At 48.6% G+C, this 17,626-nt stretch overlaps 3 protein-coding genes across 5 annotated transcripts in view; 1 reads left to right on the top strand and 2 right to left on the bottom strand.

Annotated features, from left to right (window-relative positions):
- Nucleotides 1-261: 261 nt before the first annotated feature.
- Nucleotides 262-17,626, top strand: part of ARL6IP6 (ARF like GTPase 6 interacting protein 6) — a 44,868-nt gene continuing 27,503 nt past the window's right edge. Inside the window, exons 1-2 of one of the 3 annotated variants that reach the window (XM_019923159.3) lie at nucleotides 262-1,222; nucleotides 2,731-2,784. In XM_019923159.3, coding sequence (XP_019778718.2) covers nucleotides 481-1,222; nucleotides 2,731-2,784 — 796 coding nt within the window. In that variant the 5' untranslated portion in view covers nucleotides 262-480. The remainder of the gene's footprint in view (nucleotides 1,223-2,730; nucleotides 2,785-17,626) is intronic. The other 2 variants (XM_019923160.3, XM_019923158.3) reach the window with 2 other exon arrangements.
- LOC141275669 (uncharacterized) lies at nucleotides 3,491-16,693 on the bottom strand. The gene is made up of 5 exons (XM_073807876.1): nucleotides 16,409-16,693; nucleotides 11,539-11,831; nucleotides 11,262-11,422; nucleotides 6,495-6,640; nucleotides 3,491-4,361 (listed from the first exon to the last, which is right to left on the bottom strand). The coding sequence occupies exons 1-5, from the start codon at nucleotides 16,691-16,693 to the stop codon at nucleotides 3,621-3,623; spliced, it is 1,626 nt and encodes a 541-aa protein (XP_073663977.1). The 3' UTR covers nucleotides 3,491-3,620.
- On the bottom strand, nucleotides 3,725-11,255 carry LOC117312978 (uncharacterized). Its single transcript, XM_033860190.2, has 2 exons — nucleotides 9,335-11,255; nucleotides 3,725-7,483 (listed from the first exon to the last, which is right to left on the bottom strand). Exon 1 carries the CDS (start codon nucleotides 10,137-10,139, stop codon nucleotides 9,399-9,401), a length of 741 nt encoding a protein of 246 aa, XP_033716081.2. The 5' UTR covers nucleotides 10,140-11,255; the 3' UTR covers nucleotides 3,725-7,483; nucleotides 9,335-9,398.

Here is a 17,626-nt window from a genome sequence, read left to right as displayed (position 1 = left end):
CGTACGCCCCGCAAACCTGAGGCCGCCGGGGGTGGGGTAGGGTGGGGTGGGGGTGGAGTAAGCAGCTTCTAGCGTTAGCGGTGGCCGGGGCTGGATGCGCGCGCGCGGGGCTCGAGGTGGAGGGAGGGGGCGGGGAAGGCGAGAGGAGGGGTCGTGAGGAGCGGGTTCGAGCTCTGTACGCACCAGCTGGCGAGCGCGCGCCGGGGTGGGGGGAGGAGGCGTGCCGAGCGGTGTGGAGGGAAGTTGTGGTAGGGGCGGGGAGAACAATGCGACAGGGAAGGAGGAAAGGGCAGTTAAGGGAGGCGAGGGCGTGGCGAGCTGAGCTGCCGTTAATGAGGGAAGCCGGGGCTAGTGCAGGCGTAGAGGGGAAGAAGAGAGAAAGCAAATAGGTTCGGGAATGTGTATTAGAGCGGCATGGGCGGGCGCTAGGACCGAGCGTCGGGGAGGTGCGGCTTTGGGGCTGCCGGGGCGCGAGCTTGCATGGAGGTGACGCGGCGGCGGCGGCGGAGCTCGCTGGCCCGGACTAAGCACTGCAGGGAGAGGACACTCGGCTGCCTTGGGCCTCGGCTTGTCTCTCTCCGCGCACTTCACTGCGCCCCTTCGTTCGTACTACTTGAGGGTCATGCTCTGGTCCGGGGGCGCCCAGCCTTTTCTCGGGCCCCACGGCACTTTCCTCGCCCAGCCACGCACCCTTGTGCACCCCTGCGCCGGGGCCAGGTGGTGGAGGCCGTGGAGGGCCTGGCCGTTGATTGGCTGTTGCGACCGCGGGGCGGGGCAGGTGGGCGACGCCTGACCTCTGCGGACCTAACTGTCTTTCCCGCCATGTCGTTCGTGGAGAGTGGGAGGCGCCCAGCCCCTTCTCGCCGCCGTCTAGGCACTGCTGTCCCGTTTGATCAACCGGCGTTTTCCGCTTTCACTCAGGGAGACAGCTGGGGTGAGGGTGAAGTCGACGAGGAGGAGGGATGCAACCGAGTGGCCCGTGACCTGCGGGCGGAGTTCTCGGCCGGGGCGTCATCGGAACCTAGAAAGGACTCGCTACTCCGGCCAGATGGGGACGGGTCTCCCGCCCTGCCCGATAAACGCAATGGTATTTTCTCGGCGGATGCAGGCGGCAGAGCCCAAGCCCGGCGCTGGCCGGTTCAGGTCCTCTCAGTTCTCTGTTCGCTGCTGTTTGCCATCCTCCTCGCCTTCCTTCTCGCTAGCACCTACCTGATCGTAAAAGGTACGGAATGAAGCCCAGGCCTTGAAAGTGTGTCCAGAGTTTACTTTAGTTGAGCCTGGACGTGGCTCTCCCCTTCGTCGCCCTCGCTCCGTCAAAGGCCGGCAAGCTGGTAGCCGCTTTCATCCAGAGTCCTCGTCCGCACCTTTCTTTGATCTTCTCCCTTGTCTTCTCTTTCCTTAAAGGTAGAGGACTTTGGTCCGTGATCAGGAGACCCATTTTAAGAAAGGGTCTTGATAAGTGGGTAGTCTTGAAGAAAAAATATCTTAAAGTCGGTGAACACTTGCGGTAAAATATTGGCAAAATCAAGCAAAATGCATAACAACCGTCATTAAAGGAACGGTGCAAAGTGTAAATATTAGGTTATACACGTTCAAAGAGTTTAATCCACAAATGGTTAAAGATGTACAATCCACTGATTCCTCTGTACACGTTGAATTGCTGAAGGACAAGGATTTCCATCCCAACCCAAATTTATACTTGCATAGGTAAAATAGACCCTCTTGGGTTTTGAATTAGGTTTGCAACCCAGTGTAGTGGTGAAGTTTTGTTGCAGGAGCAAGATAGTAGGTTCTTTCTCTGATTAATGGTGTTATTTTCCGTGTCTTAAGTTGAAATATTGGCCAGGTTGGAATAGAAAGAGATGTGCCTTGAAAGGTTTTCCAAAGCTTATACAGATGTATTATGTGGTTGGATATTTTATGTTGCAGTGGAAAGAGTCAGACGTCAGTTTAAAGTTCAGTTCTCAGTGGTGTGTGACTTTGGTTAAGTTACTGAAAAAGAAAAATTAAAACAAGAAAAAATACCTTAGTTTGTTGTATGAAAAGCACCCAACACATTGCCACTCAAGTATTTTACTTCACTAAGTAGAATTAAATCTATTTAATTCCAGTTTTTACTTTTCCTCATTGCTTCCAAGCCCCTAGTGGGGTGTAGATGGCATCTAACACTTTACCATGCTTGATTTTCATGCACAAGACAGATTGGCAAGTTAATATGAGAATTTTACCTCTTCAAACAATGATACTGGGTGTAAATTGTCAATGTTAAATATGGGTGCCAATGTTTCTTTCCTCTATCACTTCCATCCCCCATTTTTTCAAAGCAGCTCAGAGTTTTGTCTTGTAGGTAGTTTAATTCTTTTGCTCTGAAAGATTGCCTTTGTTCATAAAGTCACAAAACCTGATAAGTTGAAGTACATTGCAGGACACATTGAGCTGTGCTTATTTTGGAGGGTAGAGAAAGGAGCTGAACTCAAAACCTAGTAATTCGCATTACATAAAATGTCTAGGGAATAAAAATTCCCATTTTATATACATGGCAGTTGACTCATAAAGACATCTTATTTGCTTACTGAAGGTCACTTAGCTAGTAAATGGAATCAGAATTTGAACCCAGTTGTTTTGGGCTCCAGAGTGCTTTCCACAACTCCACAATGTCTTTCTGGCCTTTGAGCTACTTTTCAAATTATAAAACTGTCTTTTTTACCCAAGCCCTTTTTGTACTTACAGAGTTACATGCTGAAAATTTGAAGAATGAAGATGATGTACACACTGGACTGTTAGGTATGGACTTTATTGTCACTTAATTTGATTTTTGAGCTCACTTTTGTTTTTCTAGATTATGCTTAAACTATGCAGAATTTTGGTTAAATACTTAATATATTCCCTGTGCAGTTTGGTTTTACTCTTTTTCACTTGCATTTGTGTGTGGTAACTTTTATTAGATTTTCTTTTTACATGTGTATGGGGGTATCTCCGTGTGTATATGTATGTATACCAGACATACTAGGAATACATTTTGAATACAACTGTATGTAACAAAGACTCAGAGAATACTTAACGTTTCTTAGTTACCTTTTGGAAAAGTCTCTCTACACTTCTTCCCAGGAATTAAAAACAAACAAAAAAACCTTACCTCACAAACTTAACAAAGATAACATCTTAAGCAGACCTCATGAGAAGTTTAAGTTCAGATCCCCTTATAAGCAACTTGGTTTTTCAAAAAATATGAAAAGCATTGGGCATACTTACACAGGTTAATCATGACTAGGAAAGAGTCAACCTGAGTTTCTATAGTATGTCTGTAGAATGCTGCAGTTTACAGGTTTGTAGTGAAAAATTCAGTTGTTATTTATCTTTATTTCTCTCTGCGCCAAAATGATTATGAAGACTTCAGAACTTGACCTGTCTGGCATGTTTTGCTCCTGTTTGCTGTAATTTCTTTGGCTGACCACTCTGAATTAGGGTGGGGCGGGTGGGAAATGGTTGCCCTCCTAGGCCACATGTTGCTCCGTCCTCCAATCTTAGCTAACCTATTTAAACTGCCTCCTCAAGGCTAAAGTCGTCATGGTGATACAAGGTATAGTTCACCTGATTTTGCAGAAGGGGAACCTTTATCTTCAGATTACAAACAACGTAGTTTGCTTGTCCCATGAAAACTTGTCTATGCTTGTCTCAACTTCTTGCATGAGAAAACTGTAAGGAACGGCACCAAGAAACGGAGGAGAGCTTAAGCAAGCTTTATTTGGGAACGCTCCCAGGCGAGGTTCACTGGTCCGAGAGAAAGGGGCCAGGGAAGTCGCGCCCGGGTGCAGGCACGAACCAAATTTATAGGGGTGGACGCAGGGGAGGTGCTTGCTGTGTGAAGCAGCCCCTTTTTTGGTAATCTCTCGGGTGTTGTGGCAATGTCGGTGCCGGTTGCGTTGGTTCCGCCCCTCGGGGAGCGGGAAATCGGGGAGCGGGAAAGCCATAGAGCCGTTGGTTTCGCCCCCCGGGGAGCGCGAAAGCCAGGGCCAAGTGGAAAGTCCCGGGTCTGTTTCCTGGGCAGGTGGAACGTCCCGGGCTGATGCCACTTGTGGGTCGGCTCCATCAACCACCTTGGTGGGGGTTCCGTCTGGCTCCCTGGGCCCTTCCCCGGACCTGCTGGCCTTACATCCTGACTTCTTTGGTGTAATGGGGCGACGTTTGTTCCCTGGCTGCTTCCTGCTGTATGGGGCGCTGGAGGGGAGTCGGGCGGCCAACAGTCCGGAGATTAGGGGAGGGCGGCAGCGGGGGGTTCTGTGGGTAGTAAGGTATATGGGTGGAGTAGCATCTGATTCACCGCCACCCGAGATACTTCTTGTATGTGATTGCGGAGAAACCTGAGGAAACAGGGGACAAGCATGAATAGGATGCAGATAAGGATTAAGGGGCCTAGGATTGGTGTCAGCCAGGACCGCCACCAGTCGGGGATGGGGGAGGTGGATTGTCGCTGCCTGCGTTGGAGTTCTTCTTTTAAGCGTCGGAGAGCATCCACATTGTCCTCAACGACCCCTATCTCGTTGATATAGTAGCAGCATTCTTCTTGAAGGAAGAGGCAGGTACCTCCTTTGTCGGCTGTCAGAAGGTCCAGGGCGCGTCGGTTTTGGAAGGCAACTCGGGCTACTGAGGTGATCTGGCGCTGGAGGGAGGTGATGGAGGCGGCAGAGGCCTCAATGGCTAGCTGGAGTTTCTCTTCTAGGTTGTGGGATGTTGAGACACTGTGTGTCAGGGCTCCTCCCCCGATGCCTGCAGCAACGAGGGAGGAGGCGAGGGAAATGCCTGCTACCATAGGGAGAAAGATGGCCCTTTTCTGTCGGCCGAAGAGTTGTGTGGTAAGTGAGAGAAATTCAGCTTCGCCATATAATGTGAGCTGTGGAACAAGGGTGACGGGGATACATGGAAAGGGGGAGGAAGAGTTGATCTCTTTTGTAAGGGAGCCATTACACCAAAAGAACAGACCTGGTGGGGCCCCCATTGGCGTAGTTACAGGGAGGGATGAGTTGCAAGGGAGTGCATCATTAGTTAAGTTTGGTCGGCTGCCATAGCAAATTGTGAGGTTCTTTTTTTCTAAATCAAGGAATATGGGGACTCTTAAAGGGGGAAAAGGTAAGTTCTGGGAGGAATTAAGGAGGGTAGAGGTGAAGGGCTGGTCGAGTGGGACAGCAGTTAATGGTGGTCGGCTAAGTGAGGCACATAGAAAGCAGTCAGAGATGTTGCCTATTCCGGTGTGATTAAGCATTTGCACCCCTTGGCGGATGAGGGCCAACCAAGAAAAAGGGTCCGTCTTATGGTCAGGGTGGGGTAATTGGCGTTCTAGGGCCTGTTCTGTCTCCTGGACCATGGTGGCCTGCTCGCTCAAGTGCTGGATAATTTCAGGGATCACTCTGACGTATGAGCGGAAGACCCTGATAGAGCCCACAGGGTAGGCATCAGTTGCCCACCGGTAGATTTTTCCTTGTACCCCTTTTACCCATCTTGTGTCCCAGGGATCTTTGATGTTAATGAATAATTGACCCTTGCCATTTGTGGTGAGCAGGTGGGATTGTTGGAGCGAGCTCCTGGTATCTAGTTTTGCCACATGGATGTTACATGAGTGATAGGGGCACCCCCCATAGGTCTCATCCCACCATTGACAGTAGTCTCTGGTCTGATCGTAAGTGAAGCAGACAGCGGGGGTGGACCAACCCAGGGGAACACCTTCTGTGTTAGAGATGGGGATCTGGACTGTCACCAGGGCCTGGCACCCATCTGGTTGGCAGTCCCCCGTGCCCAAGACTCGAGTGTGGGTCCGACCTTTAGCTTGCCATGTCCCATGGACATGGAAGCGCCATAGGGACATCTGGTGAGTCCTGGGTGGCAGGAGGAGCAGCAGGAGGAGAGACAGGGTGACAGACAAGCCGTAGTCTTGTGGGACCCAGCGGTTGGGCCGTCCAAGTCTCTGGAGTTGGGGCCATTTTAAGGCGGGAGACATGGTACCAGGAGGGGTGTCCCAAGAGTTTGGCTGCCGTAGGAGTGGTGAGGATCACCGTATGGGGGCCTGTCCACCGTGGCTTGAGAGATTGGGGGTGTAATTCTTTGAGGAGGATGCTATCGCCAGGTTGTAGAGGGAGAGGGGAAGTTTCAGAGGCAGTGACCGTCGGCAGGTTGTGGTCAGTGTGTTCACGGAGAAGGTGGCGGAGCAGAGACAGGTAGGGGAAGTAGGAAGCTAGGGGTGGGTTTTGGGTTCGTAGGTTATGGAGGAGAAAAGGGCGGCCGTAGAGCAGTTCGAATGGACTGAGACCAGTAGGGGTCCGAGGTGAGGCTCAGATGCGGGTAAGGGCAAGAGGGAGCAAATCGGGCCACGAGATATGGACCTCAAGGGACAGCTTGGTGAGGTGGTCCTTCAAGATCCCGTTGGCACGTTCAACCTTACCAGATGACTGGGGGTGGTAAGGGATATGGAGTCTCCAGGTGATCTGAAGAGCCTCGGATACCTGCTGAACCACCTGAGAGACGAAGGCGGGTCTGTTGTCCGACTGGATGGAGATAGGCAGGCCAAACTGGGGGACGATATGTTGGAGAAGAATGGTGGCGACCGTATCTGCTGTTTCTCGGGCCGTTGGGAAGGCCTCGATCCAACCTGAAAAGGTGAAATATTGGAAGCGTTTACAGCAGGGCATGTGGGTGAAGTCAATCTGCCAGTCCTTGCCAGGTTGGTGTCCGCGCATCTAGTGAGTAGGAATTCGGGGCCGTAGGCCTCCTTGTGGAGAGATGGACGCACAAGTCTGGCAAGCCGCGTGAGTTTTTGAGATGGCATCTCTGAGTCCAGGCATATAAAAGAAGGGATCTAGGAAACGGAACATTGCCTTTGGGCCAATGTGTAGGGACTTGTGGATGTCTTATAGGAGGCTGGCCGCTTGAGCTGAAGGGAGGGCAACTTTGTTGTCCATAAAAATCCATCCTTTGTTGTCCTTGTGGACCCCTTTGGATAGTAGTGCTGTCTCTTCGTGGGGGTCATATGCGTGTTGGATTGAGGTGAGGAACAAGATCAGAGCTGGAGGGGCCCCTTTGGTGAGCTTGTGGGCCACGGAGTCGGCCTTTGAGTTACCTTGTGCTATTGGGTTAGAGGGAGACTGGTGGCCCCTGCAGTGGATGATTGCCACCTCCTCAGGCAGTTGGAGGGCATCCAGGAGTTTTGCGATGAGGGAGGCGTTGACCACCGGGGAGCCCTTGGTGGTCAAAACTTCACACTCCCTCCAAAGAGCTGAATGGCTGTGTGCAATCAGGAAGGCATATTTAGAATCTGTATAGATATTGACCCTTTGGCCCTTAGAGAAGTCAAGGTCCCGCGTGAGTGCGATCAGTTCAGCCCTTTGAGAGGTTGTCCCTTCTGGGAGGCGGTTGGCCTCGATAATAGTTGAGATGGTTACTACCGCGTAGGCTGCCCGGCGGCGTCCGTCAGGGCCGAGTATTGAGCTGCCATCTACGAAGAGGGTGCGGTCCGGGTTTAACAGTGGAGTATCAAAGAGTCCTTCCCTCGGCAGGCTGAGGGCCTCTACAACTTGGGGGCAGGAGTGGGAAGGGGAGGTCCCCGTGTCGGAAATGGGCAAGAGGGAGGCCGTGTTTAGGCGGGGGGAGAGGTCAAGGGAGATGGCAGGGTTTTCGATGAACAGCAGGTGGAATTCCTGGATGCGAGAGGGGCCCGAGAGAGAGAGAGACTTATGGCTGAGGAGGTCGGCCAGTCGGTGAGAGGAAAATACAGTCAACGGGTGGGCCAGAGTCAGTTTGAGTGTTTGTTTGGTCAGCTCGGCTGCTGCTGCCAAAGCTCGGAGGCGTGGTTGCCATCCCCGAATGGTTGGGTCAAGTTATTTGGAGAGGTAGGCCACGGGGCGATAGGAAGGCCCTACGGGTTGGGCAAGGAGTCCAGTAGCTATTTCGACCCGTTCATCTACAAAGAGGTGGAAAGGACGGTCTGGGTTAGGCAGAGACAGGGGAGGGGAGGATATCAGGGTGTCTCTGAGGGTGAGAAAGGCCCGTCGAACAGTGGAGGGAGAGGTAAGAGGTCCTTGGGGGGTTTCTTTAGCAGCTAAATATAGGGGTTTAGCAAGAAGAGCAAAGTTAGGGATCCAGTGTCGGAAAAATCCTATTAGGCCCAGAAAGGAGAGAATCTGGTCAGCTGTCTCTGGAGGTTGGAGGTTGGGGATGGCCTGGGTGCGGTCGGCTGTCAGGCTCTTTTTTGTGGGGGTAAGGTGGATTCCCAGGTAGGTTACTGAGGGTGTAGACAGTTGGGCCTTGGCTGGAGAGACCTGATAGCCGCGAGAGCCGAGATAATTGAGGAGATCAGCAGTATGCTGTTCTGAGAGGCTGAGAGATGGGCTGCAGAGAAGGAGGTCATCCACGTATTGGAGGACTATACTGGGGGTGAGAGGGCAGGAAGCGAGGTCCCGTGCCAGAGCCTGGCCAAAGAGGTGGGGGCTGTCGCGGAAGCCCTGGGGAAGAACTGTCCAGGTGAGCTGGCGGGAAGCCTGGGTATCCGGATCTGTCCAGGTGAAAGCAAAAAGGAAGTAGGAATCAGGGTGTAGGGGGATTGAAAAGAAGGCGTCTTTGAGATCTAGGACCGTAAAATGGGTGGTGGACGGGGAAATATGGGAGAGCAAAGTGTATGGGTTTGGCACGACTGGGTGGAGGGGAATTATCGCCTCATTGATCAGTCGGAGGTCCTGGACCAGGCGGTAATCTCCTGAGGCCTTGCGGACAGGCAGGATAGGGGTGTTGCAGGGAGAGTCCGTGGGGACGAGGAGCCCCTGATCTAAGAGTCTGGTGATAATAGGTCGCAAGTCCCTTAGATGAGTCTCAGAAATGGGGAATTGGGGCCTGGGTGGAAACTTGGAGGTGTCTTTAAGACGGATTAGGACAGGGGGGTGGTGGGTTGCTAGTATGCGTTTTGAAGTATCCCAGACCTGGGGGTCTATCAGATTGGGAAGGATGGGAGAAGAGAGAGAGGAGGGAGAGGGTTCCGCTGCCAGACCGAGGAGGGGGAGCAGGAGTTGAGAGGAGGGGGCCGTAGGGTCAAGTTTGGCAACTTGGAGAGAGGCCCCTAATTGGAAGAGAACATCATGACCTAGCAGAGGAACCGGGCAGGATGGTATGACTAAGAAAGAATGAGTAAAAGGGAACCTCTCGATGTAACATGAAAGGGGGCCGGTCTGGAAGGGGAAGGATGGCTTACCGTCGATGCCCATAACCGAGACCTGGGAAGGAAAAACTGGCCCGGAATATGTAGGCAAGACCGAATAGGTAGCCCCCGTGTCCACCAGGAATGAGGTGAACTTACCCGCTACCTGTAGCGTTACTCTGGGCTCGGCGAGGGTGTTGGGGGTCTTCGAGTCCGGGTGTTGTCAATCGTCAGCCAATCCCAGGAGTTCGAGAGGTAGGGCCGTTGGGTCGGTTTGCCCTCCGCGTGGAGGCGCTGAGGGAGGGCCGGCCATAGGGCAGTCACTCTTCCAATGGCCTGTTAGCCCACAGCCAGGGCAGGGCTTGGAAGGAGGCCGGGGATTGGGACATTGGCGAGCCCAGTGTCCCTCTTTTCCACACTTAAAGCAGGCCCCTGGTGGGGTTGCCTTTGGCGGGTCCCGTGGATGTTGTCTATGGGAGATGGCCGGCCACAGGGCGGCTACGAGGGCTTGGGTCTGGAGGGCCACTTTTTGGTGCATCCGAGCCTGTCGGCTGGATTCTGCCAAATCCTCACGGGCGTTATAGACTTTAAAGGCCATTTTTACCAGGTCTTGGATGGGAGTCTGGGGGCCGTCTTCTGCCCGCTTAAGTTTTTTTCTGCTATCAGGGGCTGATTGGGTGATAAAGTGGGTGGCCAAGACCGTTGCGCCTCCGGGGGTGTCAGGGTCCAAGCGGGTGTAGAGAGTTAGGGCCTCTGTAAGGCGGTTGAGGAAGATGGCCGGATTTTTATTGGGCTCTTGGGTTATCTCTTTTAGTTTTTCGAAGTTGACAATCTTGTGGGAGGCAGCCTGCATACCAGCCAAGAGGCATTGGATCATTAGATCGCGTTTGCGGCGACCGTCTTGGCCGTACTGATAACTCCAGCCCTGATCGGTGCCAGGAACGGCAGTGGCTCCGACGGGCATAGAGTTATCAGTGAGGTGGACCTGATCTGCGTGGTTTCGGGCAGCAGTTTGAATTCTTTCCCTCTTGTCGGGGGTCAGAGTAGAAAATAGGATCACAAAGATGTCGTGCCAGGTTAGATCGTAAGCTTGAGAGAGGTAGCGAAATTCTTTGATGTAGCGGGAAGAGTCGGCAGAAAAAGGAGCCTAATCGCTTTTATATTTGAGAGAGATCTTGGAGGGAAAAGGGAACATGAACTCTAACTAATCCTTCCGCTCCGGCCACCTCTCTTATGGGACAGAGAAGGTTTGGGTCCTGGGAGTCGTGGTGGTGAGAGCGGGTGTGTGAGCTCACTGGCGAGGAGAGTGGTGGTGGGAGAGCGACGGAGGGAGAGGAAGCGGGGGAAGGCGGGGCTAAGGGGGAGATTGCCTGGTGCGGGGGAGCGGTGGGGGGCGCTGGAGTGAGCGGGAGGGAGAGGAGCCGGTCCAGGGTAGGGTGGGGGTTGGAGAGGAGCTCTGGAGTGGAGAGAGGTGAGAGATTCGGGTGGGTCGGCTAGTGGAGAGGGGTCATCGTCAAAGGAATTTAGGGGCTTGGATGTAGGAGATGTCTGTTTGGCAAGAAGGATCTGGGAAGTGGAACAATCGACGCAGAGGGAAGGGCGGGAGCGTGAATACCAGAAGGCCTGGACATAGGGGACCTCGGACCATTTGCCCGTCCTGCGGCAGTAGTTGTCTAAATCGCGGAGGATGTTGAAATCGAAAGTCCCTTCAGGAGGTCATTTAGACTGATTGTCTAGAGGGTACTGTGGCCAGGCTTCGGTGGAATAGAATATGAGCCGCCTGCGGCGGAGGTCTTGAGAAAAGCCGAGTTTTGTAAAGTTGGCCAGGAGACACCCCCAGGGGTGTCTTAGGATCTGGTTTAGATTCTGAGGTCCCCATGACCTCCGGTCTGTCCCCGGGTGAACAGAGAAAGAGAGAGACGTCTCTGGTCACGGCAGATCGGAGAGCAGTCAGGCGGTTGGGACGTCTCCACAACCGCTCGAGGCTCAGGGAGGATGGAGGACTCGCTGACGCGGCCGCGGCTAAGGACAGGGAGTCCGGTAGGTAGGGACCCCGGGGGTCGAGGGGAACGAAGGAGGTACTTACCCCGCTTCTGCCGGATCGGGTGGGTGAGCAGAGGTCCCCGGTCGTCCCCTAGGGGGTGTGAGGGGTGGCCCCGCGGTAATTTGTGGGGCTGGGTACCCCTCCCGGGTTTCGGCACCAAATGTAAGGAACGGCACCAAGAAACGGAGGAGAACTTAAGCAAGCTTTATTTGGGAACGCTCCCAGGCGAGGTTCACTGGTCCGAGAGAAAGGGGCCAGGGAAGTCGCGCCCGGGTGCAGGCACGAACCAAATTTATAGGGGTGGACGCAGGGGAGGTGCTTGCTGTGTGAAGCAGCCCCTTTTTTGGTAATCTCTCGGGTGTTGTGGCAATGTCGGTGCCGGTTGCGTTGGTTCCGCCCCTCGGGGAGCGGGAAATCGGGGAGCGGGAAAGCCATAGAGCCGTTGGTTTCGCCCCCCGGGGAGCGCGAAAGCCGGGGCCAAGTGGAAAGTCCCGGGTCTGTTTCCTGGGCAGGTGGAACGTCCCGGGCTGATGCCACTTGTGGGTCGGCTCCATCAACCACCTTGGTGGGGGTTCCGTCTGGCTCCCTGGGCCCTTCCCCGGACCTGCTGGCCTTCCAAAAACACGTACTTTTTAGTTACCCATTTTGTCAGTGTGTGTTGTTAAACTGTTTCATCTCTAAAAAACAACCAAGATTTTAAGGCTTTTCACAGCATTTATTGATCTGTCAACTCTTGCTGCAGTAGAAACTGAATCGTAAGAACTAGACATGAATTCTAACTTGCTATTTAATAGTTGGCAAGATTACCAAATTACAGCTGAGGAAATGCCTATAAAATTGTATCCTTACGTTTTTACAATTGATGTAAAAGTTTTCACATGAATCCAGAATTTGTAATAAACATTCTTGTTGAAGTCATCCATTCAGAAAAATCAGAATGCAGCCTTTTATCAGATGATACTGATTTTTTTTTTACTGTTGTATTTCATTGTATTTATTTTGTCTTGTCTACTAGGAACCTCACAGCTAAATGTAATGTTGATTGTGTATTACCTTTCTTTAATCATAGTACTGTCTATACATGTTGTTATCTTTATATTTCAGTGACTAATGTTTAAATTTTAATGCATACACTGCCTCAATTCTTGTTTGAAAGTGGGTTGGTTTTTAGAAACAAATGTGAGCCCAGTAACTACTCTCCATGAAACAGTTTTCTTTCTAGACAGACTGATAAAAATTTTGCACACTACAAATATTTTTTATTGCAGTTTAATCCTAGTCCAATGTTGGCATAGCTCAGTAAGAGCAGATTATAGCAGTGATTCTCATTTTGGTATGTGTAAGAATCACCAGGCTTTCTTTTAAAAATCATCTCTAGACTTTGTTTCAGTCCCAGGGTAGGACCTAAGAATCCTCATTTTTTTACAAGTTCTGATAAACCACAGTTTGAGAAATACTTTTGCAGGGCCAGAATCACAGTTTTTAAAAATGTATTCAAAAGTAGTTAAAAGTTCTTGAGAGTTGACTAAGGACTAACAGGCTAACAGGAAACAATATATAAGCCTAAATGCCTGTTAAGAAACTTAAGGACCTGAGACACTGCTATTCTCTTGTCATCCTTGTTTCTCTGAAAGAAATATTCATGGGAAGACCTGTTTATAGTTTTTCAAAAAGGGTTCGTGATGAGCATTGTATAAGTGCCTTTGGAGAGTTAATTGATCCTAATGGCTAACAGGATTAGGCTGTCACAGTGTTCATCTTCACTAGTGAGGTAGCCCAGCCAGGGAGGTGTGATTAATACTATCAGCTGATTTTAGAACTCATCTCCCCAAATCTTCCCTGGGTAGCATTAGAGTCACACTGCAGAGTTCTTAGGGCTTTCCTTTTATAATTATCCTGCAAACCATCCACTACTGTAAGCCTGTTTTTCAAGGAGATTAATAAAATAAAACTTCTGATTATTTAGTTAAAATCACATTCCACTCATTCCTCCTTGAAGTTATTTTCCGGCCAAGTGGATTGAACTAACCATATAAGACATTGAGTTGTTTCTTTTTTGCACATTGGCTTTTGTGTCTGTCACATTTTCCCAAATTTTACCACATTTCACACAGCCCTATTTCCAATTTTTGCGTTTTTTCCTAGTCAATATAAAGTATGATAAAATGACCTTTTATTTGAGGCAAACTTGAAATAAGTACATAAGAAAAATAGAAGGAATTGCCTTTAGCAGAAAGTACTTAATCTAAGAATATTGTTACCAAGTTAAATGTAGGTCTAGTACTTTTATAAACATTGTAAATAGCGTCATACAGAAATTGTAATCAGATTTGATGGAGTTTCTTCAATGTCTAAAAAGCTTTTAAACTTGATCTTTGGTGCCTGTCATTTCTTGACACCTACTGCTTAATAGTTACCTTTAAGTCCCTTTTGTGGCTAGGAGCAGATTCCTAGCATCTTGCAGTGTCAAGGGCTATTCTTATTTTTTAGCTGCCCATTTACTGCCTGTTTTATGCCTGAGATGTTTCCAGGCTTCTACACATTTACAGAGATGACTGACATATACTGAGTTCAATCAGAGATGAAGCCAGCTCATTTAAAGAGTTGATGATTTATTACTTTTCTTCTGCAGAGTGATAAGTGAGACTTTACCATCATAATTTCATGATACAGAACATTAGAAATATGGTAAAAATTTCCAAGAGAAAGGGTGTGTTGCAAAATGACCCATTCCCTTAGAAAGGCACAAGTTGGGAGCAACTCACTCAGTTTCTTCCTTGCAGTGAAAGATGATTGAAACCATGAACTTGAGCTTTTTAGGGAATGTACGAACCTTGTAATTTGAGCCCACAGTCTATTAAGGAAATGATACAGTGCTATCTGCAGCTGGGTGGAGTAACTCTAATATTTAATTTAAAAATTTACAAATATGTTATCCTATTCTGCAGCACAGTCTTTGTAAAATTGTGTAATTGCTTACTCATATCAGTAAAAGAACCAAGGCAAAAAAGAAGAGAAAAACAAAAGCCCCAAAAGACTAGAAGGATACAACCAAAATGGGTTTTGGAATAATAGTTTTTTTAAAATCTCTTTTTAGTCTTTATAATGAATGACTGTAACTCCCAAAGAGAAAAACTTTGTTTAAAAAGAAAGCACAAGTTTATGCAAGTGTGAATAACACGTTCAACAATTAACAACACTGTTGAACTTTTACAGTATGCCAGAAATGTGTTGTTTCACCTGGTATTCTCAACTATCCTGCATCCATCAGTATAAAATATTCCCTTCTAAACCATGAGATAGTTTAGGCATGGTAGCAAGGCAGAAGCAGTACAGGTTATTAGCAAGAATTATCAGTGTGCAGCTAAATTATTAGTCATGAAATCATTGCAGATCTCCTCTTAACACGTAAAAGCAGTAATGCGAACCAGACATTAGGACCTCTAAATCTCAAGAAATTGGTTTGTTATTGTTAGTGTGATACTGCCTGGCCCAACTTTGGTGATCAGGAGGGATGTTTCTGAGGCTAACAAAGCCAGACTTTAGCTAGCATCAGAATCACCTGGAAAACTTGTTAAAACTCATTTTACTGGGCTGCACTGGGTCCAGAGTTTCTGATTCAGGTATGGGGTAGAGCCCAGAAATTTGCATTCCTAATAAGTTTCTAGGTTATGCTGATGCTGCTAGTTTACAAGAACCACTGGTCTAGTAGTTCCCATCCCCCAGGCGTATCAACAACAACAAACAAACAAAAACCTGAAGATTTTCTTTTTTTGCATTTATAAAATTTCAGACCCTATCCTTATCTCCTGAATCAAAGTTAAAGTCAGTTAATTGGCTGCATGCTCAGCATGCCATCAGGGTCCATTGGACCCAGTCTTCATTTTTAAATTTTCTTGAGCAGTTCTATTTGTAAGAATTATTTCATGTCATTTACTTTTTCTTAGGGGACCTTCCAGAAAATAAAGAGAAAATTGAGTTATATTTTTTTCTATAGAATAAAGCATATTTGATCTTGAAATTACCATATTTGTGTATTGGCCCCTTTTATAAACCTAAGATACATTATAAGATTTTAATGACCTTATTTTCCTGTATCTGGAAACATTTTGCTATTTCATTATTTTAGGAATCATCTAATATTACTCATCAATTATTCTCAACTATGCTAAAAAGAATAACATGATGGAATACTCCAGAGCAGAGGTCAGCAAACTGTGGCCCCTGGGCCAAATCTGATCTGCTACCTGTTTTTGTACATTAAGTTTTATCGTAGCATAGCCTTGCCTCTTGTTTTATATATTGACTATGGCTGCTTTCATGCTACAACGGCAGAGTTGAGTAGTTGTGAAAGAAACCTGATGGCAAGTGAAGCTGAAGATATTTTACCATCTGATTCTTTTCAGAAAACTATAGTATTCTTATCCAGTTAGTCATTCAACAGAAAGGACTTCAGGCAAAAACAAGAACCATCCCCTTTTGCTAAAAGAATGTATAACAGTCTTTATCTTTTATGAATCTGTGCATGCTAATTTATTTGATACTGTTTGTAAGGAGAGAAATGCTAATGGAAGGTGACTGGAAAGGAATGGAAAAAAAATCATTGGATTGAGTATTCAAATTGTTTATAAATCTAAAAGTGAAAATGTTATACAAATTATGGAGCAAAGATGGTTGTCTTCCATGTCTTATAAGCCATGAAAGATTTTAAAAATTCCTTCAAGCATTGTGTTTTGATGATGCAAGTGCATAAAGAAAAAGCAAAACTAATAATAAACTATAACCAATTAGAGATGTATCTGAAGTCTAAAATCAGTATTTACAGGATGGTTATGTTCCAGATACATGCATGAAGATAGTAAGCAGTTATTTGCACTTAGAGGAAATGCCCATTTATAGTGTGTTTGTTTGTTTTTAAATCAGGGAAACTCAGAATAAATATTTGGGTTTACTATATCTTATTAAAATTTCTAACAGTTTTTTCAGGCTTTTTATTCTTTTGTAAATTGTTCATTAAATGATTAAAAATAAGGCAAAATAGATCGCGAGAAGCCTCCACGAAGCTGGCTCGTGCACTTACTCCCTCTCTAGACCTTACCCCCTCTGTACAGTGGGACCTAAGCAGTTTCAGAGAACCTTCCCATTTGTACAATGTGTGCGGAGAGGGCCTTTGGGGAGACTGCCCTCACCCGTGAGTCTTTCAAGCCCAGCTTGGCCGCCAGCTTCTTGCGGTTGGGCTTGTTGATGTACTTCTGCTTCTGGAACATCTTATCCAGCGCCTTGCACTGCACGTCGGAGGACACGTCTCTATGCAGCATGCCCCAATGAGGCTTGCCGCGGGCGGCCAGTGGCCAGGAGAAAGTCCCGGGCTGGGCACGACGCTGGAGGATGCTGCAGAGGCCAGGGGTGCGAGGACTGCTCTTTCTAGGATCTACCTTTGGCAGGTCCTTTGTGTGTTTTGACCAACCATCCATCCATGTCAGGTTCCTCACTCTCTATCACCTGGCATCCTCCTAGCCTCAGGGTACCTGTGGTCCCAAGCAGACACCGCAGCCCCAGGTCTGCCTCAAGACCTTTCTGCTCAGCTCTAGCAGCTGTTGTCTTGTTCTTGTTCCAAAAAGAAGAATCTGGATTAGCACAGCTCAGTTTTGCTGACACATTTTTTAATCATAAGTCACAGCTTACTGGACAGGCTGCTCTCCAGTCCAAGGCCACATCAGTTCACCTCAGCTGAGGCATACAGCAGTGTGAGAAGCACCTGGTGGAGAACACAGCTCTTTAGAGCAGTGAGGACTGTAGCTCTTGCTGGGCTTGTCTGCACTCGGTTCTAACCTAGGTTATGTCTAGGACTGCTCCACGTTCACTGTCTTCTTAGCCAACAAGAATAAATGCTAGAGGACTTCCCTGGTGGCACAGTGGTTAAGAATCTGCCTGTCAATGCAGTTGGGGACAGGGGTTCGAGCCCTGGTCCAGGAAGATCCCACATGCTGTGGAGCAACTAAGCCTGTGCGCCACAACTACTGAGCCTGTGCTCTGGAGCCCGCAAGCTACAACTACTGAGCCCATGCGCTGCAACTGCTGAAGCCCGCACGCCTAGAGCCCGTGCTCTGCAACAAGAGAAGCCCGTGCACTGCAATGAAGGCTAGCCCTAGAGAAAGGCCGCGTGCAGCAACGAAGACCCAACACAGCCTAATTAATTAATTAATTGATTGATTGATTAAAAAAAAAAGAAATGCTAGCCTCCTTAGCCATGCATTCAAGGCTGCACCCTCTTAAATGTGCCCACTTTGCTGATCGTGCCTCCCACTCTCACCCTCTTTGCCAGACTATTTACTGCAAAACCCAACATAGATATTTCCACCTCCAGGCCTTGGTCACGCTGTGCCTACCTTCCCTCCCCCACCCCT

This window comes from Tursiops truncatus, chromosome 7 (genome assembly GCF_011762595.2).
Source record: "Tursiops truncatus isolate mTurTru1 chromosome 7, mTurTru1.mat.Y, whole genome shotgun sequence".
Taxonomy (NCBI): domain Eukaryota; kingdom Metazoa; phylum Chordata; class Mammalia; order Artiodactyla; family Delphinidae; genus Tursiops; species Tursiops truncatus.
This window is presented reverse-complemented; position numbering and strand designations above follow the sequence as displayed.

Bases quoted from the DNA above. Each gene is read 5' to 3' on its own strand.
- LOC141275669 (XM_073807876.1), bottom strand. From the start codon at position 16,693: ATGGATGGTTGGTCAAAACACACAAAGGACCTGCCAAAGGTAGATCCT. The intron at 11,423-11,538 runs GCACCTCCCCTG...TCCCAAATAAAG, and splicing joins GGGGCTGCTTCACACAGCAA to CTTGCTTAAGTTCTCCTCCG. The intron at 6,641-11,261 runs GTAAGTACCTCC...TCACCTTTTCAG, and splicing joins CCCGATCCGGCAGAAGCGGG to GTTGGATCGAGGCCTTCCCA.
- LOC117312978 (XM_033860190.2), bottom strand. From the start codon at position 10,139: ATGCCCGTCGGAGCCACTGCCGTTCCTGGCACCGATCAGGGCTGGAGT.